The 26,702-nt window shown below is 47.6% G+C and overlaps 1 protein-coding gene across 1 annotated transcript in view; it reads right to left on the bottom strand.

The window, feature by feature from the left end:
• The window catches only part of LOC309541196 (uncharacterized protein), a 228,940-nt gene that overhangs the window by 38,140 nt on the left and 164,098 nt on the right, over positions 1 to 26,702 (bottom strand). The window contains exons 70-79 of the mRNA XM_082238687.1: positions 25,879 to 25,914; positions 23,738 to 23,794; positions 18,832 to 18,903; positions 18,050 to 18,121; positions 16,611 to 16,646; positions 12,813 to 12,893; positions 10,859 to 10,912; positions 9,637 to 9,690; positions 8,547 to 8,609; positions 6,831 to 6,893 (exon numbers count right to left, since the gene is read on the bottom strand). Of these exons, the coding sequence (XP_082094813.1) occupies positions 6,831 to 6,893; positions 8,547 to 8,609; positions 9,637 to 9,690; positions 10,859 to 10,912; positions 12,813 to 12,893; positions 16,611 to 16,646; positions 18,050 to 18,121; positions 18,832 to 18,903; positions 23,738 to 23,794; positions 25,879 to 25,914 (588 nt within the window). The remainder of the gene's footprint in view (positions 1 to 6,830; positions 6,894 to 8,546; positions 8,610 to 9,636; positions 9,691 to 10,858; positions 10,913 to 12,812; positions 12,894 to 16,610; positions 16,647 to 18,049; positions 18,122 to 18,831; positions 18,904 to 23,737; positions 23,795 to 25,878; positions 25,915 to 26,702) is intronic.

Genomic DNA, 26,702 nt, shown 5'->3' with positions numbered 1-26,702 from the left:
GCTGCATTTAGTTGTGCTCTGGCTTGGCTTCGTGTATAGGGGCGAGCTATGGTTTTGTGCCTTGTGCCAGCCAGATCTGTGTAGGGATTGCAGGGGGGTGCAGCATCCGGAGGTGCCACTATAGTTTGGCTACTGGATGGAGTCTGTAATATGTCTGTGGAGAGGGTCTGGGTTTGGGTCTGGTGTGGTTGATTGGTGACGGCGTTCTGTGTGCCTCTGGTTCTGGTGTCGGTTTTTGTGGGGAGGGCTAATTTCCAGATGTCTGGCAGGCGGGACGTGTCGTCACGCTTGTTCATGTTGTGAGGGTGTTTCTCTATCTCGATGGCTTCTAGAGAAACACCCTCACAACATGAACAAGCGTGACGACACGTCCCGCCTGCCAGACATCAGAACCAGAGGCACACAGAACGCCGTCACCAATCAACCACACCAGACCCAAACCCAGACCCTCTCCACAGACATATTACAGACTCCATCCAGTAGCCAAACTATAGTGGCACCTCCGGATGCTGCACCCCCCTGCAATCCCTACACAGATCTGGCTGGCACAAGGCACAAAACCATAGCTCGCCCCTATACACGAAGCCAAGCCAGAGCACAACTAAATGCAGCACAGCCATCTTCTCAGAAAAACTCTTCACAAGCTCAAGAGGTCAAGAACCGAAAGCTTTAGCAACTAATCTACACTTAATGACCCACCCAGTGATATTCAGAATATCACTCATGAAATCACCCAAGATATCCCTCAAGTAATTAAGGAACAAAAGAAGAAAAGGCACACTAATCTAGGAACTTCCTCTCTGCCCAGAACGTTGGAGGCTATACACCACACCCCTCAACAGTATTTATAGGAACTCAAACACCAGACTCTGCTCTGTTCCAGTAACAAGAAGCCGAAAGCACCAGCCTGAAGATGACGAGTGAGACCTCGTCGAAACGTCGCACAGACACCCCGACTCTTACACGGGAAGACACCCGAAGACACCAAAACCTGCATTCCTGTACCCGTGAAAATCTACGAAAGCATATATATATATATATATATGAAGCATATATATATGAATATATATATGAAGCATATATATATATATACGAAAGCAAATATATATATATATATATATATATATATATATATATCATTTCCTCCTGCATCTTTTATGAGAATCCAAATCTTTTACACCTCCATTGCGTCCAAAATTCACCATTAAGCTATAAGTGATATTCTAATCCTACTAACAATTTTAACTGTTTGCAATGGTTTTTTTTAAGACAGATTATAAAATTTCCCCATTCCTTATTAAAATTTTGACCTTCCTGATTCTTCCCGTCATTTCAGCCATTTTGGCATAATCCATCAATTTAACATGCAATTCTTCTTTGGTAGTGAATTTATCTTCTGTCCATCTCTGGGCCAATAACATCTGCACAGCTCTGGTCACAGATGTGGCGCTTCAGACCTCCCACACTTGACCTTTTCTTCAGACCGCACCTCTCACCAGCTCTGCTCCACAACCACCTCCAGTGTTTTTGCCCGGTGAGCAAAAAGCTCTCTGGATTGCAGCAATGCCACCAGGTTGTCTAGATGTGGGGTTCAGAGGGTGTGTGTGTGTGTGTGTGTGTGTGTGTGTGTGTGTTACAGAACCCCCTGGCCTTTGTGCAGTCAAAATGTAGTCCACTTCACAAAGATGATGAAGAAGAGGAGTTTGGATTTGATATCCCGCTTTATCACTACCTTAAGGAGTCTCAACCAAGCAGTTCGAAAACACCCCCGGGTGCAAGTAGATAAATAGGAACCGCTTACTAGCGGGAAGGTAAATGGCATTTCCGGGTGCTGCGCTGGCTCACCAGATGCAGCTTGTCACGCTGGCCACGTGACCCGGAAGTGTCTGTGGATAGTGCTGGCCCCCGGCCTCTTAAGCGAGATGGGCGCGCAACCCCAGAGTCAGACACGACTGGCCCGTACGGGCAGGGGTACCTTTACCTTTTTAAGGAGTCTCAAAGCGGCTAACACTCTCCTTCCCCTTCCTCCCCCACAACAAACACTCTGTGAGGTGAGTGGGGCTGAGAGACTTCAGAGAAGTGTGACTGGCCCAAGGTCACCCAGCAGCTGCATGTGGAGGAGCGGGGAAGGGAACACGGTTCACCAGATTACGAGTCCACCGCTCTTAACCACTACACCACACTGGTTCTCTCAGTGAGCACTGCTGTCTTCCTAAGAATAGGGACCACATCTTAGCCAGGGAAGACACAATCTGAGCTGGGAAGAGACAAGGGAGATAGGACTGGCCACATAGCCAAGGTGATGGGGACTACTTTCTACGGGATAGGTGGTGCCACCTGCCTTGTGGGAACTGGAAGCTGTGCAGAGTCCTTGCCAGGATTGCAGGAAGGTATATAAGAAACTGAAAGTCAACACAGACAAGATTGAGACCCTCCCATCAAGTGGTTTCCCCTCACTAGATGAGTGGGATGTGTTTTGTTCTAGATAGGGTCACACTACCCATCCCTCCAAGAGAAGTTGCACAATTTGGGGGGCGCTCTTGGATCCAATGTTGACATTGGAGGCCACATGGCACTTAGCACCTTCTATAAACTTTGACCGGTGACCCAGGTTGACCTTATCTGGACATGGGCAGATCTTCTTCAGCTGTCACTCTGTGAGGTGAGTGAGGCTGAGAGACTTCAGAGAAGTGTGACTGGCCCAAGGTCACCCAGCAGCTGCATGTGGAGGAGCGGAGATGCGAACCCGGTTCACCAGATTACGAGACTACCGCTTTTAACCACTACATCACACTGGCTTCCAAGATAAGAGTTGCATCAATTGCTTTCCCCTCTGGTGCCACACATGACAGAAAGGTGGCCCCTGGAATGTTATCCGCAAGGAAATGTGGCCGGGAATCTCCTCTGCTAGCCAAAGGTCCCAGCTTTAGTCTCCAGAATCTCCAGGTAAGTCCAGGAGAGACTTTGGAGAGCTACTGCCTGTTGCTGCAGAAGTAATGGTCTGGCTTGGTGGAGGCGAATTGTACAAATTATTTAGACCAGGCTTCCTCAAGCTTGGCTCTCCAGATGTTTTGAGACTACAATTCCCATCATCCCTGACCACTGGTCCTGCTAGCGAGGGATCATGGGAGTTGTAGGCCAAAAACATCTGGAGGGCTGAGGTTGAGGAAGCCTGATTGAGACAGGCCGATGAATAAACGAGCCCTTGCTTAACTTCCTTCTTTCTCCAGCTTAATAAGTTCCTGTTCCCCAAGAGTGTTTCTTGGCTCTATAAATAGAGAAGTCTATCCATCTCAAAGGGGGAGTCTCGGTGTTCAGAGATAATGACACCACCCCTGGAAGGTGGAAGCCTCCTGAGGGGGAAGGAGATGAATGACTGAACCAAGCAGGGCTGCGGTGGGCTGGCTGATTAAGTTGGGAAATCCTGGAGAAGATGGATGGGCTGCTCTTGAAAGGCCGACTTTCCCATTTAGTACAAGTGAACCCCAGTGACTCTCGGTGTAATTATGAAGAGAGAGAGAGATGTTGCACAAACAGAGCGATTGAAGAAATGTGGTGTGCTCAGAACAGTCAGCAAGGAAACAGGAAGAAGACTGAACTTCTGGAGAAGGCTATCAACAGCTAATAACCTTGGTGGGTATGGCTTCCCTCCCCTGTCAGAAGCAGTGTACTTCTGGTCACGTTGTGCGGATGCCTGATGATCGTCTTCCAAAGCAACTGCTCTCTTCCAAACTTAAAAATGGAAAGCGTAATGCTGATGGTCAACAAAAAAGGTTTAAAGACTCTCTCAAGGCAAATCTTTAAAAATGTAGTATGTTGTTGTTGTTTAGTCGTTTAGTCGTGTCCGACTCTTCGTGACCCCCTGGACCAGAGCACGCCAGGCACTCCTGTCTTCCACTGCCTCCTGCAGTTTCTCAAACTCATGTTAGTAGCTTCGAGAACACTGTCCCACCATCTCATCCTCTGTCGTCCCCTTCTCCTTGTGCCCTCCATCTTTCCCAGCATCAGGGTCTTTTCCAGGGAGTCTTCTCTTCTCAGGAGGTGGCCAAAGTCTTGGAGCCTCAGCTTCAGGATCTGTCCTTCCAGTGAGCACTCAGGGCTGATTTCCTTCAGAATGGATAGGTTGGATCTTCTTGCAGTCCATGGGACACTCAAGAGTCTCCTCCAGCACCATAATTAAAAAGCATAAATTCTTCGGCGATCAGCCTTCTTTATGGTCCAGCTCTCACTTCCAAAAAAATGCAAATCCGCACTGTAATCAACTCCCTCCTGGAAACCTATATCCCCACTGTGGAAGGACGTGTGGATCCAGAATTGGCCTCCACAGCCACTGTTAAAACCGTGTTTATGGAAGAATATCTTACTCGGCTACGAGTGATCGCCAAAGAAGAAAACTTCTGAATGCTAGTTGCTGGAAATTGCTTCCCACTGGGGCATCCGAGAGAACAGGATGCTGTACTAGACAGGCGACTTGTGGGAATGTTGTGTCTGGTAGGAGAGGATATATGGATATGAATATTATCCTTCCTCACTCATGCTAGTGAGTCAAGTAGCACAGCACATTCCCCTTATACAGCAGGAAGTTAGTTTGCAGATTCGTTTGAATCTCTTTCCTTAAGCAATCCAGTCTGGCTTTGCCCAGATTGGATTGTTCCTGTTAAGTCCCCCTATTAATCCCTCTCAAAAGAATAAAGACACAACAGTCTTTCTTTAAAAGTAACAAGAGTTTTGCTTACATTCAGTTCACAGCATGACCCCCGAAGGCAGGCTTTGGGCTTGTAGTTACAGCTACAGAGATAGCTGTGGACACTGAGGTCCAACTCTGAGGGCCTTCTGGCAGTTGCCTCGCTGCAAGAAGCCAAGTTACAGGGAACCAGGCAGAGGGCCTTCTCGGTAGTGGCGCCTGCCCTGTGGAACACCCTCCCACCAGATGTCAAAGAGAACAACAACTACAAGACTTTTAGATGACATCTGAAGGCAGCCCTGTTTAGGGAAGCTTTTAATGTTTAACAGGTTATTGTATTTTGGTGTTCTGTTGGAAGCCGCCCAGAGTGGCTGGGGAAACCCAGCCAGATGGGTGGGGTATAAATATATTATTATTATTATTATTACTATTATTATTATTATTATTATTAATCCCATATGGGGATTCGTCCCATGTGCTGCTGAGAGCCAGCAGTGCAGTCCAAGAGAAGGAAACAAAAGAAGAGTCTAAAAGAGAAAGATGGCTGCATGACTGGACCTCTTGTGGGGTCTCCTGGGGTCGCGCCCACCTACCTGGTCACATGCTCCAGACCAGGTGTAACAGGAAGCTATACTGGCAGAGCAACATCCCCCTGTCTGTGTCCACTCTAGGGAAACAAGGAATGTTGTATTTGACTGCTCCAATGGATTATATCCCACACGACAGGTCTTATCCAGCAGACGACTTCTTATGCTTCATCCTTATTTGATCCCATTCTACTCTCAGAAGTGTCTTGCTGGATGGGGCCAAGCTAGGAGGCTGGTTTCCTGGCAGTTCAGTCCCTGTTGCTCAGGGTCCCTGCCCAAGTTGAACATTAATTCCTTTTGTGTTCAAAACAGCTTGCCTACCGTTATGTACTGAAGTTCTCACCCTGGGCCAGCAGGTGGATACTGTAGATAGTTATGCAAATAAGGGATCGAAAGCGAGGTTCAGTGATTGGATAGTTACAGAAAGTTGTTACAGTTACGTTGTACTGGAGTTCTATATAAGCAGGCTGACTTAGCCCTTCAGTTCAGTTCTGTCCTGGCCTGTGAATAAACAAGAGCTGTTTGAAGAATCGCTGTGTCGTCTGATATGTTCACCCACAACTTAACACCTACCTAGTGAGAACCTCGACTCTTTGCGAAGTCTGCCTTTTGAACTAGCATTTCCATCATGAAAAAACAATTTTTTGATTTTAACTGCAGGAAGGCCATGGTGGAAACAGCCTTTAACTTTGATTGTGTTTTTAATATTCTGTTGGGAGTCTGGCAGAGTGGCTGGGGCAACCCAGTCAGATGGGCGGCAAATAAATACAACAACAACAACCGCTTTCTAGATCTGGTTAGCATTTAGGCCTGCCTTGCCCAAACTGGTACATACCATGAGTAAAGGTAAAGGTAAAGGGACCCCTGACCATTAGGTCCAGTCGTGACCGACTTTGGGGTTGCGGTGCTCATCTCACTTTATTGCCCGAGGGAGCCGGCGTACAGCTTCCAGGTCATGTGGCCAGCATGAATTAAGCCGCTTCTGGCGAACCAGAGCAGCACACGGAAACGCCATTTACCTTCCCGCCGGAGTAGTACCTATTTATCTATTTGCATTTTCACGTGCTTTTGAATTGCTAGGTTGGCAGGAGCAGGGACCAAGCAATGGGAGCTCACCCCGTCGCGGGGATTCGAACCGCCGACCTTCTGATCGGCAAGCCCTAGGCTTTGTGGTTTAACCCACAGCGTCCCATATACATACCATGTGTAGCGTTCCTCTAATGGGAGGCTAGGAAGCCTTAATAGTAGGTGGTAACTCTTTATGGTGACCGGGGATTTGAAGCATGGGTGTTAATCTCCCTCTCTTTTTCACATGCTTTTTGCTCCCTTCTGGAAGAAAGGGGTGGGGCTTCTAGCACAGCAAGGGTTAAAGCTGCTGTTGCAAAAGAAAGACCAAATGAGGCAAAGCCCCAAAGGAAATCTTCTTTGGAAAAGTTGGCATTTGCCTTGCAAAAAAAGGATAGCCATATTTGAGCATCAGGATATAACATTGTTAACCACGACTGATAGATGCTGGAGGACTAAATAACCTTTTGCAACATGATTTCAGCAGCACTGACCTTTTCTCCTTTCTGCCCCGAAATTCCCTTGGGCCCGTCTGTGCCAGACTCTCCGCGCTCACCCTAGGCAAAGCCCAAAGATCGCTGTAACCATTATGGAATAAACCCATACAAGCAAACTGATAAACAGGGATGAGCAAGTGGGGCAGGACAACGCGGAAAGTTCCGTTTTTAAAAAGGGTGCATTGAAATCCTTAAAAGTTGTTCCCTCTATGGAAAAACACATCCAGAAGTGGGTTATGTGAAGAACAGAAGTACCGTATTTTTTGCTCTATGAGACTCACTTTTTCCCTCCTAAAAAGTAAGGGGAAATGTGTGTGCGTCTTATGGAGCGAATGCAGGTTGCGCAGCTATCCCAGAAGCCAGAACAGCAAGAGGGATCGCTGCTTTCACTGCGCAGCGATCCCTCTTGCTGTTCTGGCTTCTGAGATTCAGAATATTTTTTTCTTGTTTTCCTCCTCCAAAAACTAGGTGCGTCTTGTGGTCTGGTGCGTCTTATAGAGCGAAAAATACGGTAATGGGGGGGTGTTTAACCCTTGCCCACCCACCGCTTTTCTTCTGTGACTTCCTGCTGCAAAATGACTTTTCCCTGCAAAATGACTCGTTTCCCTTCACAAACATGTGCCTGGAATTCTGCTAAGTCATGGGTCGGCAAACTAAGGCCCGGGAACCGGATCTGGCCCAATTGCCTTCTGGATCTGGCCAGCAGACTGTCCGGGAATCACCGCGTGGATCGGCGTGGGTATTCTGATCGTTCGGGCTGCACCACGGTGGCGCCTCCTCCCTCCCTCCCTCCTCCTGGTTTCTCCCTGCCCTGCCTAGAGGAGGAAGGGGGCTGGGCTTTGTTGAGCCACAGTTGGCTGAGCGCCATTTTAAGCAGCCCTTCTCCGGAGCCAGCCCTTTCGCGCCGCTCATCGTCCCTCCGCTGCCGCCGCCAGCCCCTGCCATTTGCATGGCACAGGTAAGCAGCCACCGGTGCTTGTCTGGTGTTGTGGAGGCGGGAGGAGAGAGTCAGTGGGGGGGATCCCCCCAACATAGTCTGGCCCCCCACAAGGTCTGAGGGACAGTGGACCGGCCCCTGTGGAAAACGTTTGCTGAGCCCTGTACTAAGTAGTAGTGGAAAAGAAGCGGATTGGGAAAGGGTTAAGCATGCCTCCCCCAAGACACTTCTCTGCTTCCAAATGCCCTTTCCCAAAGCATCTTCTCTCTAAGAGAACCAGCAGTCAACACGCACACACCTATGGGACCGCCTCTCCAGGTACGTCCCACGGAGGACCTTAAGGTCCACAAATAACAACACTTTGGAGGTCCCAAGTCGCAAGGTGGTCTCAACTAGGGCCAGGGCCTTTTCAGTACTGGCCCCGACTTGGTGGAACGCTCTGTCACAAGAGACCAGGGCGCTGCAGGATTTGACATCTTTCTGCAGGGCCTTTGGCCGAGGCACAGTCTGACCCCCTCCTTTGGTAATCCTCATAGAACTCTAGCCCAATGGTTGCCATTAATTGGATTCTGAATTGATTTTAGAATGAATTGATTTTAGAATGCATTTTAATTAATTGACTGTGCTTTTATGTAAACTGTGTTATTTTAACTGTCGCTAGCCGCTCTGAGCCCGCCTTTGCCTGGGGAGGGTGGGATATAAATAAAATTTTATTATTATTATAGTCCACCGGGTAGCAGACAATTATTATTATTTTAAAAAGCTTTGCACCTCACCTTGGGTCCCAGAAGTCCATCTCCACCTGAAGTCCCTGGACTCCCAATGCCACCAATTCCCCCCTGTGCATAGTATGAGACACAGAGGAATTAGCCAGTCCTTTTTGCACACAAGTACAAGTGGGGGTTTTTTGGGGGGGGCGCTCTGTGTCTTCTAAATATTTTGGCTCTTTATTACGTCACAAAATAGTGCTCCAACTTTTGAGGTCTCCAGGACTCTTCATCAGGCTAGATTGTAAACAGAGCAAATTGGGGTGGGGGTGGGGGGTGCTGCTGTCAGTGAAGCCATGGGATGATGTCTGTAATATTTAAGAGAACTTAATAATAATAAAAATCCCCCCCCCAAGCCACACATATTTGGATATCTATTGGGGGAAGTGGAATGCAGATATTCAAGGCCTGTTAAGTATAATTGGTTTAATTGACACAGAAATGAAACATATATTACTAAAAGTTTAATGTGGATTTTCCATAGCACTCTGAGCTTTTGCTGAGCTGATACTTAATTAACTGGTTGTTGTTCTCTGGTAGCTAACATGTGAGTGTTGTAACCTTAGACCATGCGATGAAGGTATTGGGTTGTAAATATCCATGTGGAGGGGAGCTGCTTTTGTGTCCTGTCCTGAGCCTGTGCTGGGCAGTACAAGACATTAGATGACTATTTTGGATTGTTTGATATTTCTGTTGTATTTTGAAGAGTTCTGCTAGTAAAATTTGAATAATATCTTTATGGGTCTGGACAAGGCTTCCTTTCCAAAAGGAGTCAGTTTTCATGCGTCCAGTCGTGTCAAACTGCACAATATTAATATCTGCAACAGGGCCAACCCAAGACATTTCCCTAAAGCCAACAACTTCAAATTAAACAACTAGCAATGTGCCGCCTTTTCATGACACACAAAATCTGCTGCCTGAGGCAGCCACTGCACTCTGCCTAAAGACAGGGGTGGCCTTTTAGGCATTAAGATAGGGCCACACTAGGTTCTTTGCAGGTTTCAGGTGAAACCTAGGACTGCTGGGAAGAAAAAAAACATACAATGGTGGACCCTCCATTTAAATACATATATAGATTTTTATTTATTTATTTTTTTACCTTGATTCCATCTGCTCCTGGAGGTCCTGTCCTTCCTGGCAACCCACGTAGACCCTGAGGGCAAATTGTGACCAGGCAATGAAGACGTACAATGAGAGCAGACCCTCACCGTGAGGGATCTCAATCCAGTTATTATCTCTCAGTTTAACCTACCTCATGTGATGGCCTGGGATTCGGACTCGGATGCTTAATCTGAGGGATCCCAGCCTGCACAGGATTCCCCACCTCCAGAACCAGCTGAGCCAGGGAATGAGCCTGAAGGGTCCTCACCTGTGCTGGGTCCTCAGGTGCAGGCACCAGATGAATCCACTCTGGCTCCGGAGGTGATGGAGGACCCATTGCCTGCAGGTGCTCCACTCTCAGCCCCGTCAGGGGAAGGTGAGGTTGCCTCTGGGTCCGGTAACCCTCCAGCCTCTCCTGAGCTGCAGAGGCTCAGGGCAGAGAGGCGGAGGGAACTAAGTTCTCGCAGGAGGAGTACTCGCCTCCAGGCCAGGAGGGGCGAGTCACCAGAGGATCGGGGCTGCCCTATGCCTCAGGGCAGATAAAAGCTGACCAGCCCCAGTCCCAGGTTGCGGGAGCAACATTGTTGGTTGCTAGTTCCTGCCTGAACCCTGTCCTGCTCTTCTGCCTGAGCTCCTGACCCGCCCTGGCTCCCTGCTTGCAAGCCTGTTCCTGACTTCACCCGACTCCCTGCCCTGCACCCAGCTTCAGCTACTACGGACTGCCTCCACGTTGCACCTTTGACCACGGACCGGACTTGGACCTCACCTCTCGGGTAACCCACGGGACCAGCACACCTCGCAGGATTGTTGTGAGCGTAAAATGGCAGCGGGGGGGGGGGACGGGACCAATTATGTCTGCCCTCCCTTCTGTGCAGAAATAGAAGTCTAAAGTTTTATGGCATGGTTGATATTTTGTGATTATTTTGTTTACTACTTAACAGACATTTTGATGTTCATTTTACTGTTTTCTTGAGCTTACTGTGCCCTGCCCTGGGTTCCTAGGGTGAACGACAGGTAAGAAATGCACCTACAGCACAGAAAAGTGAAGAAATAAAACAGCCAAGGGCATGTTGTGAAGATGGAGAAGAGGAATAAACAACGAGTTAATTATGAGGAGGGTGGGAAGTGAGAAGTCAGGCCCCCTGAGTTGCAAGCAGGGGAGGACATGGTGATAAGCGCCGCAAAACTCCCATTTCCCCCTAGATGTGTTCACACTGTACCTTTGAACCTTTCCTTCCAATGTCACCAGATAGACCAGGATCGCCTTCTCCCCCCTGAATGGAGAGAATAAATATCAATCAATCAATCTTTATTACGGTCCAGAGACCCAACAAATCGTTACAAAGCATTGCACAATTCAGACAGCCTACCGCAAAATATCTACGATCTCTGCTGCAGGTACCCAACTGTGTCCCCAGCTCCATACTGCTGTTAGAAGCTGGGGAATGCCCAATTTCAACTAAAGCATGGTGGGCTGCCCTAAAACATTGGCTCAGGATTTCGGTGTTTGATCTAGGGAAGGGTTTGTACCAACACCTGACCAATGAGGAGTTTGTCCGCAAATGGCAGAAAACCATGGCTAGAAAAGCCACCTCTATTGGTCTGTCACCCCCCACCAACTTTATTACCTGGGTTAGGAAGGTGCCCTAAAGACGTTAAAGCAAAGATTATGGGATAATGCACACAGTGACTTGCGATCTCGATCACACGCAGTCTGTAGTCCGTTGGCAGTGGGAGTACAATATGGGCATGTCTTTAAGTTAACACCTTACATTAAAAACCTGGCAGTACCAAATTATCGAAGGTTATTCACCAAGGCCAGACTAAACGTCTTTCCTTCTGCAGTGTTGGATGGCAGGTTGAGAGGAGTTCCCTACCAGGACAGACTTTGCTCGTGTGCTCAAGAATAAATACAGGGTGTAAACAGCAAAGGCAGTGCAGGGCAGACTCTTAGAATGCAGAGCTCCTAATGGAATTGCACTCAGCTTCAGAAACAGCTGTTGTCCCCTGCAAAAGCACCAACGTCTTCATTCTTGCATACGGTAATCACTTTCTCTTAATGCCAAAATTCTAGGATGGGGCACATCACAAACACATCCCTGCATTCAATAGCTGTAGATCTGCATCGCCTAGGTGGCTGCCACGGCACCAAGACACGCACCCACCGGCCAATTTCTTGCTCACAGAAAGACCCTGGAGGTTTGCTGCGAGAAATAGGCAGGAGACAGTGAGGCAAATTGCCTCTCCTGAGGGGGGGAGTGAGTGAGTGGGGGAGACCTTGCCATTTCTCATTTGTACAGGCCAGCCGGCACAAATATTTTTATTTCTTTATAATTCCTTTAACAAATATATACGTAAACCGCTTGATTGTAATGAAGCTGCCAAGCGGTTTACAAAACAACAGCAAGGCATTAAAACGATCAATAAAAGACTGTGAAAAACAGGCGTTCATTCAAAAGACAATTAAAAGCATCAGCTGGCGAAAAAAAGACATGTGCTTTGATCTCAGCTTTGGGATAGGCTTGCCGAAATTAAAATGTTTTAAGCAGGTGCCATAAAAAACACAAGCATGGAGTTGCTGTCCTACTAAAAGACTGGCTTCTTACAACTGTGGAAAATAGTCTTGTCTGACACCCATAAGAGTGCCGGTTCTGCAGATTGAAGCCATGGGGGTAAGGTGATCTTGAAACACACACATTTCAAGCTCTCCATTATCCAGTCGCATAGGGATGCGGGTGGCGCTGTGGCTAAACCACTGAGCCCCTTGGGCTTGCCGATCAGAAGGTCGGCGGTTTGACTCCCCGCAACTGAGTGAGCTCCCGTTGTCCCAGCTCCTGCCAACCTAGCAGTTCTAAAGCACACCAGTGCAAGTAGATAAATAGGTACTGTTGTGGAAGGAAGGTAAACAGTGTTTCTGTGCACTCTGGTTTCTGTCACGGTGTTCTGTTGCGCCAGAAGCGGTTTAGTCATGCTGGCCACGTGACCCGGAAAGCTGTCTCTGGACAAACGCCGGCTCCCTCGGCCTGAATGCGAGATGAGCGCCGCAGCCCCATAGTCGCCTTTGACTGGACTTAACTGTCCAGGGGTCCTTTACCCCTTACCTTTCACCTATCCAGTCACATGAACAGCAGGGGATGTTAGGAAGGAAGGGGAAATCCATGTAAAAATGCTCACCGGTTCCCCTTTCTGGCCCTGCAGGCCTCTGTCTCCTTTTGCCCCTTTCATACCATTCTTCCCATCGAGCCCAGCGGTTCCCTGAAATGAAATAATACACAGTTGCTTCCTGCTGTGTGCCTGGGGGAGCGAGAAAATTATGAATGGCTCTAGATAGACGAGAGTTTCTCAGCATTCCGTCCCCATGTCTGAACGTTCCATTCCAGACTCCCAACATTCTAAAAGCGAGCAGGTTGCACAGCTCAGGATGGGACCAGGGATGATATAAGGTTTATTTACCCATATATACAACCCGAGCCTGCAATGGAGGGGTTCACAACTTCAACACCCCAAAAAAGTCTTGTATCTCCCATTTTTTCTTGGAAACAGAAATCAGCCGAGGCTCTGACCCTCTCTCCAGCTTGCTGCTTTTACCAGAGTGCAACCTTTAGCCTCCAAGTCACATGCTGGCCAACTCTCAACTCCGGCTTTTGTTATCACTTTCTCAGAGCTGGAGGAGGGGCCCCACCCATTTGCCACCTGGCTTTCTTAATGGGCTGTTACCTTTCCTTTGTTTTCTTAATGGCTCATCTCCCAGGCAATTTACCTCATTCGGAAACTGGCCTGGCTAATATTTTAACATTTGCCTTGGTTAAATCCTAACTCCCTGCTGGACCCAGGAATTTAAGGGAGTCTAGGGAGTCGCAAACGCATAAAAATATGTATTAAATTCCCAGTTGCAAAGTGCTGTCTTTCTCTCATACACATACAAAACCAGGCGAGCCACAGAAGATAATAGATGGGGGGGGGGAAACGTAGCGCTGAAATTTGATGGGGCAATGGAGTGGTTAGCAACAGACGTCTCTTTGATAGCTCATCTCCCTTCTTTGGTATTAAAAATTCTATTACATCTGGCTTTGTATCTGCTAGAGAGGTAATGATTGAAAAGGGTTTCGCAGAGAATGAAAGATGCTTCCTGTACATGAGTCGTCTCCCCGAGATGGATTGCCCTGTGAATCAACAACACTTAATGGCTCACATCAATTTTCAGCCATTTGTTGGATGAGAAATATATATTCAGTGCGTTCTGTTTTTTAATATTATTATTTTTTATATAAAAAAAGCAGAACCATGTAACATCTTTTTTTATTCAAATACTGCATCAAAGGAAAGAAGAGTTCCGGTGAGTCATCCCCTGCAATTTGAGGCAAAGCTGGCAAAAGCCACTTGTAGTAACTGGAACCTGTTGTCTTTGTCCATGGAGTTTTCTTGGCAGGGATACTGGAGTGGCTTGCCGGTTCCTGCTCCAGGAAGTGAGAGCTGGACCATAAAGAAGGCTGATGGCCAAAGAATGGATGCTTTTGAATTCTGGTGCTGGAGGAGACTCTTGAGAGTCCCATGGACTGCAAGAAGATCAAACCTCTCCATTCTGAAGGAAATCAGCCCTGAGTGCTCACTGGAAGGACAGATCCTGAAGCTGAGGCTCCAAGACTTTGGCCTCTGTCTCTGGTTTCCATGTTGCAATACATAGATGGTCTAGAAATTGTTAGCAGAGATCACCATACATTTTACATTTAAGGACCATGTGAGCTAGAGTTTCCACCAGGTGGGCATCGCATGGGCAGATCCAGTCTCCTTCTGCCAAACCCGCAAACCTACCCCAAAGAAGGTTAGAAGGATTAGAATTGAACCTAGCCAGCAAAAAGGCCCTTCTTTCTTCCGGATTAAACAAAAATTGTAAATAATTAAGATTAAATTCCTGTGCCCAAGAGAGTTGAAAATAAAGAGGGGAGCATGTTTTCCCCCGCAGCTGAGATTAATTCCTGGTGATCTATGCCCCACAGCCTAGTTTTTAACATGGTCTTAGCGACTGGGAAAGCCACAGCACCCAGGAGAGCCTCTGAAAGCCCGAGTTGGGAAGCCATGTGGCTGAGCTGCCTGGGGGCAAATGGGAGTCATAGTCCAAATCATGCTTAATACAAACCCATTCTCCCCCTCCTCCGCCCCCACTGCAATATTTCACTGCCTGCTCCTGCTTCATTTATCACTTAGCATTTTCTACTTCAAGCACTTGATCAATAATTCCTGTTTTATAATGACTGTTATAGAAGCTTTTAATATCGTGCTTTTGTTTGCTCTCGAAAGATTTACAACGTAAATGTCGGCGAATCGATGGTAGCAGCTGTTCCCTGGACCCTGGCAAGGGGGTGTATCTCTGGTTCCTTTCCTGCTACAACAAACATCTTTTCCTTTGCTCTCCTTTCCATCGCTCCCCTAAGCTGCTAGTTTCATTAGTGGTGACTTGTGCAGAGTGGGAGTGGTAGGGCAGCAGGAGGGGAGACTGCCAGAAGGTGGCGCCGGACCCAATGACAAGTAGTGGGCAGCACAGTAGGGGCTGGCTGAGGGCAGACTGGATCTGGTAGGCCGTTGCTTCATTTATCCTAATGAACCAGCCTCCCTTGCTGTAAACACAATTCAGTTGGCATCTGTGTGTCCGAAGAAGAAATGGAGTGCGCCTCCAAGGGTGAAGCCAAACTGCTGCTCCAGCAGCATCGAAGTGACCTCCCTGGGGTGCAAGCCTGGGAGTCCTGGGCTGCCCAGATGACAAGACCCTCTTCTTGGCCTCTCTGACGTGGTCCAAAGGAAAGCGGAACAAGACGTTTGGCACCGGTTTGACTGCAGGAGTTGCCAGAAGGAGGCATGCAAGGCACCATCCAACAGCCTTGGGGACTCCAAATTTTTGTAGGGTTTGCTCCTCAGCCTTTTCTTCTCCTGAAGAAGGCAGCAGAGGTTGAGGACCAGATCTTTCCTTCTCCAAGACAGGCTACTTCCCCAAGTTGACAAGCCCCATCTACCCCTCTGCAGCTGTGTAGAGCAGGCATAGGCAAACTCGGCCCTCCAGATGTTTTGAGACTACAATTCCCATCTTCCCTGACCACTGGTCCTGGTAGCTAGGGATGATGGGAGTTGTAGTCCCAAAACATCTGGAGGGCTGAGTTTGCCTATGCCTGGTGTAGAGGCTTCATAATTCAGTAAGCTTCCTTGTACTGAGGCAAACCAACAGTCCATCTAGACAACAATATTGTTGACACCATCTGCAGCAGCAGGAGTCTCTCCCAGCCCACCTGGAGCTGCTGGAGACTGAACAGAGACCTTCTGTGTGAAAACATCTCCAGCTCAACCAGGCATGGCCAAACTTGGCCCTCCAGCCGCTTTGGGACTACAATTCCTATCATCTCTGACCACTGGTCCTGTTAGCTAGGGATGATGGGAGTTGTAGACCCCAAAATACAAGTAAGCACATTTACACGACCGGTTCCACCTGGAGCACTTGCGCAGGCGCAAGTTTTGTGCATAGACCGGGTATCCAGTTACTCCCATAATAGCCAAAGGTGCCTTGCAAAACTCTGCTGTTTCAGAGAAGCTTTGTAGATGCAGCTGCCATTTTTTAATTCTAGAGTCTTATTGGTTTTAATCTTCTTCGGTTGCATGGCTTTATTAAAAAAAAAGTCTAAGTTCATCATGGCAAGAGAGCAACTGCAGTCTGAAACAGACAGTGGGCACCGTGTTGGCTTCTGCCATGCTTGTCTGTTCCAAGGTGTGCTACAGTTACTGTTGTTTAGTCCCATAAACACGTAAAATGATATTAATAATAATAACAACAACTACAGCATGTTCGACGAGTGCTGCATGGTGCGTTTCGCTCTGTCTACAACCTCTTGGTCCCACTGCTGGAGACAGGACACTGGGTTTAGGCAGACCATTCATTCAATCCAGTCAAAGTGGAAAAAACCCCCACAGAGGGGAATTCTGACTTACAGCAAATCCCGGCAATCCAGGTTCTCCCAGCTCACCCTGCCAGGGAAGTAAAGACAAAAATCAACACTTGGAAATGGCACTGAGCACATTATACAGCTGCTCACCTGAGGGATTTTGATGAAAGCTCCTAGACTATTCCTAAACTCTTGCTAATTAGACTGCAGGTAGCATTTTCTTACTCCCAGGCAAGGAGGTATGGACTGTTATTTTCATTTTCTCTCATTTTCTAATCTTAAATTCAGTTCTCCCCATTTCAAAATCAATTTGCAGTTGTTGTTTTTAAAAAAAGTCTTTATTAATATTCATCAGCAAGTTAATGCAAATTTCTTCTAAAATGCACATTTTTGTATGCCATTTTCCCAACGCACCCATTTTTGCAAGCGATTTCCTCTGAATACTATACATTACGTTCACTAATATTTTTATATACTTTCCCTTGATATGCATTTCTGCACACATCATTTGGATGGAATATTGCGCTGCCAAATATGTAGAAGCATGCATTTCAAAAGACAGCTGTGATTCAGTTCACATAGTGTGTCAGAAAGTGTCAATCCGGTAGGTCTGCAGATTGATCCAAATTTCTTTCCCACCCCTTCTCACAGGAGCAACCTGGACTGGGCAACTATTTCAGCCCCTTCACAGCACAACCCTCCCTTTAAAGGACACATTGGAACAGGATTTTGCTTCGGTGCTTCTTGGCCAATCAGGCATGAATCCCCAGGATTATTGGCGCTTGCCCCAGCCAATGGGGAAATGAGCTTTGCAGCTGTCCCACCCTCCCCAGGGTCGTCGTCCCCCCCATGACTGAAAGCAAATAGGGCAGGAAAGGAATCAGCTATTTATTAGGTTGGAGGTCTTCCCAGTTAGATGGACTCTTATCAGATTGTTGGTGCATTAACTGTTAAGATGGATGGAGGTACTCAGAAAATAAGAGCAGGGGTGGTACAGCAATTTGGGGAGCAGTTTTAATTTATATTAATTCGATTTATCGTAATTTGTGTTCCTATGTTCTGTGGGCAATTTGGTACCAAGTTGCATCCTAAAAAAAGGGATGGGAGGGAGCGGTTCTCAATCTGTGGGTCCTGAGATGTTGTTGGACTACAACTCCCATCATCCCTGAGCTCTGGCCTTGCTAGCTAGGGGTGATGGGAGTTGTAGTTCAACAACATCTGGGGACCCACAGGTTGAGAAAGGCTGGATGAAGAGATGGTTCTTCATCACACACATGATTATTTGGAAGCTGGGTTCTCTCTTGCACCGAAAGAGAACATTTGCCTGTTCCTAACTTTGACATTCATTCCCTGTCTTGCTTTGGTCAAGCCATACAAGATATCTGGAAGAACCGTTTGATGTGAGGCTGTTGCTTAGTTGGCACAGAGGTTAATTCACCCCAACCCCAGGCTACATGTGTGAACACGGGAGCCATTCGGACTGACCTTCTGCCCCACTGGACCTCTTGTGCCAAACAGACCCATGATTCCTTTCGCCCCGGCTTCTCCTTTCACTCCCTGAAATGAGAAAAAATACACTGAATGATCACGCAGAGAAAGATACATTGCAATACTCTTTCACCCAGGCTAGTGCCCAAAGTTATTAATTTATAAAATTATTTTCCATCCTTTTTGTTATGTGCTGAAGTTCTCACCCTGGGCCAGCAGGGGGATACTGTAGATAGTTATGCAAATAAGGGATCGAAAGTGACGTTCAGTGATTGGATAGTTTTAGAAAGTTGCTACAGTAACGTTGTACTGGAGCTCTATATAAGCAGGCTGACTTAGCCCTTCAGTTCAGTTCTGTTCTGGCCTCTGAATAAACAAGAGCTGTTTGAAGAATCACCGTGTCGTCTGATATGTTCACCCACAACTTAACAATTTTGATTTGGGTGTCCAAAGTTGCAGGTTCAGCGAGGATGAGGGAGGACTTTTAAGCAAACTGCGAGGAAATCAAGTGTTTATCTGGTTTTGGATTGGTTTTTTTGCCCAAGTCAGAAATTGTTCAGCAACAGGTCATGAAGTTGGTTATGAATGCTCCATGGAAATGTGCAGTCCATGAGCTATTGACACACAGGGCACAATTTAAGGGAACCCACAAGACGTTTTATGTAGTAAAATGGATATTGGCAAGAAGGATAGTCAATTGCAATCTTCTACCACAACCACTGAGTTTTAAAGACAGAGAGAGCTGTTACAGTTAAGGAAATCAACAAAACCAAAGGAACCTTTTCTCCTGCTGGTCCATCTTCTCCTTTCTCGCCCTTGTCACCATCAAATCCTGGAGGGCCTCTTTCACCCTAAATAGCAACAGAGACAAAACTCTTTTTTCCAAATAAAAAGTCTTTATATTTATTAATGATATATATATATGAGCTCCATTAGGATGACCATGGTTATGATGGTCATGGTTACATCTGCATTCCATAACCTCTCCTGTCTTGCTGACTTCTCCTAATTCATATCCTCTGGGGCTGCTCAACCTGGTAGGCTAAACCATGGCTTCACCATATCTTGGGATCTTAACCAGGGTCAGAACAGTAAATCACAGTTGGAAATAACCATGGTTGAGCACCATATCTACATCAAATGAAGGTAGAGAAGAAGAAGAAAATGTTTATTCGGCTTTACGCCCATCATAAAGCACAACACAACAAAACAAATCAAATAAAACAGTGGACTCGTACAAGCCATCAGTAATATAACACAATTCACAGCTCACAAGGACAGATATTAGCAATTCAAAAGAAAAATTTAAGATTAAGATTTAGGCATTACGCTAAAATCAATATCTGATGTCATTGTAGAAAGTTCTTATAACTATCAATAATTGGACAACATTCCATTCCGTCTCTTGTACGAGAGGACGGCTGTTAGGAATTTAGCAACCTGTAGGGTAATATAAGGATCCACATCTTGAAGAACCCAGGCAAGCTGTAGGTCTACTGGTTTGTCAGCCATAGGCTGAATTATGGAGTTTAGTATACTAGCACGAGCTGAACTGTACATAGGGCAGATAAACATGACATGCTGTAGAGATTCAGATGTTTTCATATCACAAGCACACATTGAAGGGACTTGGCCCTTAGTGAATCTATGTCTCAGGACATTTGTTGGAAAAACATTGAACCTAGCTCTAATGAAGGCATATCGGTGAGACGCGGCCATAAGCGATGTTAAGTAGGATGGAGCATGGTAGATAGGGATTATGCCGAAATTTAACGGCGAGCAGACTCCACCACCAGCTAAGAAATTTTGGTATAGCTCCGTATCATCCAGCCTTTGATTTATACACCTTTTTGCCACATTTAGATCCAGTTTGAGCAATTCAGTGGGTGAGATCTCATAGGACAGCAATTTGAAGGTAGAGAGTTATCTGTGAGCCACTTGGATCCAGATCTGGTTTTAGTTGGGAGTCGTTATGGAACATTGCGTGGACAGGCGGAGTCCCCTAAACCCTGGGCAGCCCCCGTGTGGAATAACGACTCAAGACAACGTGCTATGGGATTAAAATTTGCCCCAACTTTATCATGTTTCAGATGTGGGTAGACCTTGGCTCAGGCATTGGGCGTTTATCCCTCCCAGTCCCCCGCCGGGGATCTGGGGAACATCAGGGTTATCCAGAGTGTGTGTGGGAGATGGGCTGGCTCTGGAGAACATATGTTCAAGCAGAGAGAGCCCGCCCCCATTATGCCGCCGTCGCAGGGGAGAGCAATGACAACCTCTAGGTGTACGGCCAAAGCCTCCCCTCAAAACAACCTCATTAATGGGGAACCCTGGTATTGCCGCCGCAAAGAGGAGGGGGCGTGGGTCACCGCTGCACGCCCCCTCCTCATTTAGGGAAGATAGACTAAACCAGTGTTTCCCAACCTTTTTTGGGCAAAGGCACACTTGTTTCATGAAAAAAATCTCGAGGCACACCACCATGCCAGATGGGGAAAGGTCACTTTTTACTTATGTAAAAAAAAATAAAAAATAGTAACAGCATAGAAGGTAATGGTTAGGCTAGCATCCCTCTTCCAATATATGCTAGGTTTTTATTTGCAGGGACTGTTCTACATGGGAAAGCATTCAGCACTGTCATTCTCCCATCTGCCATCTGAATTGGTACTATTCTGGGTCAACTTACTCTGCTGCATGTGTAGATGAAAATGGCACCAAGTGTGGGGGAGGGGGCAGAACAGGTTTCAGATACAGGATATTAAGCATACACGTACTTCAGATTGAACTGGTTGCTTGCTTTGCAAGTTTTCATTTCCCAAATGACTGCCTTGGCAAGCGCAATACCTACCAGGCTCAACGCCGGTCTTGCGCTGCCGCTTCCCGCACTCTCAAGGACCCGGGAGGAGGAAGGCGTGAAGGCAATCCCGAAGGCGCGAAAACCTTGCGCATGCGCAGGCCTTCCGCCTGCGACAGCCCAGTAGGCCGGCCGAAGCGAGCGGCGATGGGATGTGGGAGGGAGCTCGCTCGCCGTCCCGCGTGTGCCTATGTGGGGCACATTACAGCCCCGTGACATCAGCGCCACGCAGGCAGCCAGGCAGGCAGACGGCGAGAGCCCCGCGCTGGGCGGCCTCTCCTCGCCGTCGCCGCCCCGCCTCTCGCCGCCCGACTCGCCCGCCTCCCTCCCACGGCACACCAGGCAACGTCTCGCGGCACACTAGTGTGCCACGGAACACCGGTTGGGAAACACTGGACTAAACGATTCTGCCCAAGGCCTGATACCGCCAAAGTTGTGACGTTTTGCTACAGGAAAGGCAAACCTGCCAATGCAGGGGAATTCCTTTCTGGCCCTTCAACAGCGACCCTGACGTAGCAGCGCTCGCGTACCTGTGGAGAAAAGGTTAACCTGCAAAAGAAGTCTTAACTGAGAGTGGGTAGGGCGGGAGAAGTTCTGGAGCCAACTGACGATTCCCAGGTAAGATCCTCCCTCTATTGTGTGGGCAGGTAGTCCCTCCCCCTACGTGGCCTGGTCACCTTGGCAACGCCTCCCCAGGCGGGATTGGGCAACTGGCTGAGGTAGGCGGAAACCTCCAGGTATCTCACCTGGGGAAGGTGAAGCCAAGCCTGTGCTAATGGTGCCACAGAGGGTCCAGGGGGCTGCGCGCGACCACGCAAAGGGCGCCTCCCATTTAATGTGGGGAGCGGTCATTGTGTGTTGCTTGTGGCTATAACCAGATAATGGGAATTTGTCAAAATTCATTACTATTTGGGTTATTATTACTCTTAATCTCAGGGCTGTGGGTTCAAGCCCAACATTGGGCGAAAGATTCCTACATTGCAGGGGGTTGGAGTAGGTCAGGGTCTGCCAGCTAGATTCTATGATCTATGAATTTTACTGATCTTAAAGCAGGCCAAGTTGGTGGCCATCAATGGGGCAATTGCTCTCTAGCTCTTTCCCATTCATGATGCCAAAGATCTGGAATTATTCAGAGGCCTCTGGCCTTTGGTCCTGGAAGGTTTTAGTCACAATATTGTTCCACCTGTGCAATTTACAGCCTTTGAAGTATTGAGGGGAAATCTAATCAAGACGTTTTATAGATGGCACTTAACAGCTACCAAAATAGCTAAAATGTATAAGGCAAAAACAACTCTGTGCTGGAGGTGTTGTAAAACAGAGGGGACACTTATACATGTTTGGTGGACCTGTGAAAAAAAATCAAAAGCTTGTGGAACGTAGTAGATGACGAGGTTAAAAAAAGGATTAAGTAGAACTTTATGAAAAATACAGAAGCTTTTCTGCTAGGGATAACGGACACAGGCATAGCAAGAGAAGATCAGAAAATATTCCTCTATGCCACAAACTGGAAAAAAGAAACTGTGCCAACAAAAAAGGAATGGCAAGACAAACTGTTAGAGTATATTGAACTGGCTATATTAACAGAGGCAATTAGAGATCACACTAAACAAGAGTTTCAAAAAGCATGGAGAAAATGTGGAGTATACTTCACAAAACAGTGCCCTAAAATACATACCGTATTTTTCGCCCTATAGGACGCACTTTTTCCCCTCCAAAAATGAAGGGGAAATCTGGGTGCGTCCTATGGGGCGAATGCAGGCTTTTGCTGAAGCTTGGAGAGAGAGAGGGGTCGGTGCGCACCGACCCCTCTCGCTCTCCAGGCTTCAGGAACACATCCGCAGCCTAGGCAGCCCTGTGGGAGGTCCGGCAGGGATGTCTAGGCTGCGGATAGCAGCCTGCTGCCCGGCGCGAGGGGCGCCCTGAAGCAGAGCGCCCCCCGCACCAGGCAGACATCCGCAGCGTGGGGAGCCCTGCAGAAGTTCCCCGCAAGGCTCCCCACGCTGCGGATAGCAGCCTGCCGCCTGGCGGGCGGGGCGCCCTGAAGCAGAGCACCCCCCGCGCCAGGCAGACATCCGCAGCGTGGGGAGCCTTGCAGGAGTTCCCAGCAAGGCTCCCCACGCTGCAGATAGCAGCCTGCCGCCCCGCGGGGGGGGGCGCCCTGAAGCAGAGCGCCCCTCGCGCAGGGCAGACATCGGCCAGCCCCACAAGCTCGGGGGACAGCAGGGAGGCGCAGCACCGCCATCCCGCTGTTCCTCGACCTGGTTCTGTTTCCCCGACCTGCTTTGGGGGGGGAAATAAAGGGGATTTTTCCCCCTTTATTTCCCCCCAAAAAAACTAGGTGCGTCCTATAGGACGGAGCGTCCTATGGGACGAAAAATACGGTACCTGGACTTGTTTTGATTAATGTCTGCAGGAGACTTTGTGGATATTTAAGTTATAATTAGAAAAATCTTAATAATTATTCATAAAGGAAACAGCTTATAAGAAGTAAATAAGGAGCCCAGATACAGGATAAAGGAAGTCTTTTATTTGGTTGTTTGTATTGTTGTATGTTATGCTCATTGTATGTTATGTTCATGTTTAAAGAGGGTGGATTTCTGTACTGGGGTGGGGGGTTAATGTTATGTTGAAAATAAAATTTCAATAATAATAATAATATTGTTCCACCTGTGATTCTACCTCACCTGGCTAGACAGGAAGTTCAGGGGTGGCACAGAGAGCAGCTTGTGGGATCAGTAGCGTAAGACCAACAAAACAGGGGCGCTCCCCACACTGATCTCTGTGAGCGATGGAGAAACCAAACTCCTATCGGAAAGCAAGGAAAAAGCCCAACTTACGGGATCGCCTTTGCTGCCTTTGTAGCCTTGAGGTCCAAATGTCGTCATGGGGTCTCCCTATGATTCAAGCACAGAAAAGAGAAAGGCCTTTGCATGATGAGTTCACCTTGAGTCAGAGCTGAAACTGAAACTGGATTAATAAAGAAAGAAAGCTGGACAAACAGAGGCGAAGGAAATAAGCAGCTATCTTATCTTTAAAAGACATCTGAAGGCAGCCCTGTTTAGGGAAGTTTTTAATATTTAATGCTGTACTGTTTTTAACACTCGATTGGGAGCCGCCCAGAGCGGCTGGGGAAACTCAGCCAGATGGGCGGGGTATAAATAATAAATTATTATTACTATTATAATAAATAGATGTGCTGCTATTCCTTGTGGACAAATATGTCAGTTTCCACTTCTCTCGTTTCCTCAGCCTTTCTCCAGTTTTTCCTTTTTCCATTCTGTTTTTCAAAAGTCCTCGTGAAAACTCACCATCATTTAAATACTTGTGTCTTCTAACACACACGCACTGCTGTACGGAGGTTAGTTGTGATTCTTAGATTGCACAGGGGTTGGGCTCCCAGCTCACCATCATTTAAATACTTGTGTCTTCTAACACACACACACTGCTGTACGGAGGTTAGTTGTGATTCTTAGATTGCACAGGGGTTGGGCTCCCAGCTCTACAGTTCCATGATTTGGCTAGGTTTGGCTAATATGCTCATTTTTGCAATTTCCCCTAATATCGTGCATTTTTAAATGTTATTGCCACAATTCCCCCCCCCCCCAACTTCTGCACACACTTCCCCCTAATATATCAATTTTTGTATACATTGTTTGGGAAACTGCATCACAAAATTCAGAGCAGTGTGAATTGACAGGATCATTGCTTTCCAGTTCATGTTTTGTTTCGGGAAAGGAAAATGGAGCGTCAAAATGGAAGCGCAATCAATTTTTCCCTGCCTCACTATCCAGGAACCATTCTTGCTTTACGTGGCTCCATAGAAGAGACTGGCAAATGATGTTTAATTGGTCCTGAAGCAGGCAAGGTTAGAATGGAGGAAGTCCAAATGTGGAATAGAAAAGGAAAAGGTTAGTAAATGCTGCCGTGGCAAATTGTCAACTTAATCACATCTCCTGTGCTGTTTAATTCACCCACTTCCACCTAATGTTCTATTCACACTTTTTTCAGAGAGGGCATTACACATTCCTTTATGACTGGGAAATAGCATCTACCTCCAGTGAGGGAGAATCAGAAATTCATTTGTCGCAATGGCAGACAAGCTGGTTTGAAAACCAATTTCTTCAGAGACAAATGGCAGACTGTCTTGCCAGAGTGGTGCATGCTCTAGTTGGGGAACAGGAGGCGGGCAGGTGTGGAGGACTCCTTGGTCCTGAATGGGGTAACTGTGCCCCTGAAGGACCAGGTGCGCAGCCTGGGAGTCATTTTGGACTCACAGCTGTCCATGGAGGCACAAGTCAATTCTGTGTCCAGGGCAGCTGTCTACCAGCTCTATCTGGTACACAGGCTGAGACCCTCCCTGCCCGCAGACTGTCTCACCAGAGTTGTGCATGCTCTAGTTATCTCCCACTTGGACTACTGCAATGCGCTCTACGTGGGGCTACCTTAGAAGGTGACCCGGAAACTACAACTAATCCAGAATGCGGCAGCTAGACTGGTGACTGGGAGCGGCCACCAAGACCACATAACACCGGTCTTGAAAGACCTACATTGGCTCCCAGTATGTTTCTGAGCACAATTCAAAGTGTTGGTGCTGACCTTGAAAGCCTTAAATGGCCTCGGCCCAGTATACCTGAAGGAGCGTCTCCACCACCATCATTCTACCTGGACACTGAGGTCCAGTTCCAAGGGCCTTCTGGCAGTTCCCTTGCTGTGAGAAGTGAGGTTACAGGCAACCAGGCAGAGGGCCTTCTCGGTGGTGGTGCCTGCCCTTCAGATGTCAAGGAAATAAACAACTACCTGACTTTTAGATGACAACTGAAGGTGGCCCTGTTTAGGGACGTTTTTAATGTTTGATGCAGTATTGTTTTTCATATTCAGTTGGAAGCTGCCCAGAGTGGCTGGGGAAAGAGCAAGTTGTTTGGGTCAATTCAACCTACCCCATTACCCTGCAGTGCTGACCTCTTTAAACATTGCTTACCCTTTCTCCTTTGGCCCCAGGAAATCCAACATCGCCCTAAGGAGGAGGAGTGTAAATGAAAACAAAGGAATACCTCATTAATACTATCACATTGCCAAATCCCTTGGCCAGTTCTTGAAGAGAGAGTCCACCGTTGTCATACCATGGGAGCACAGTGGCCAGTGACTGGGGAATGTCCACAGACAAACATGAATGACTTTCCTTTGCTTCAGTGAGCACTGCTGCCTTCCCAAGAATGGGGATCACATCTTAGCCAGGGAAGGCACAATCTGAGCTGGGAAGAGACAAGGCAGATAGGACTGACCACACAGCCAAGGTGATGGGGACTACTTTCTACGGGATAGGTGGTGCCACCGGCCTTGTGGGAACTGGAAGCTGTGCAGAGTCCTTGCCAGGATTGCAGGAAGGTATATAAGAAACTGAAAGTCAACACAGACAAGATTGAGACCCTCCCATCAAGTGGTTTCCCCTCACTAGATGAGTGGGATGCGTTTTGTTCTGGATAGGGTCATACTACCCATCCCCTCAAAAGAGAAGTTGCATGATTTGGGGAGCACTCTTGGATCCAACATTGACATTGGAGGCCACATGGCACGTAGCACCTTCTATAAACTTTGACCACTGGTGTCCCAGGTTGACCTTATCTGGACATGGGTAGCTCTGCTCCAGTTCTCTATACTATGATAATCTCTAGCCTGGATTAATGCAATGCATTGTACTTGGAGTGGGTGTAGAAGATTGGGGGCTGCAGTTGCATAACGTGAAAGACAGGAAGCTTTGAACATGTACAGTAAATCAAGTTCTGACCTGATTCCCTTGGCTGC

Source organism: Podarcis vaucheri (genome assembly GCF_965113315.1).
Source record: "Podarcis vaucheri genome assembly, chromosome: 10".
Lineage (NCBI taxonomy): Eukaryota > Metazoa > Chordata > Lepidosauria > Squamata > Lacertidae > Podarcis > Podarcis vaucheri.
This window is presented reverse-complemented; position numbering and strand designations above follow the sequence as displayed.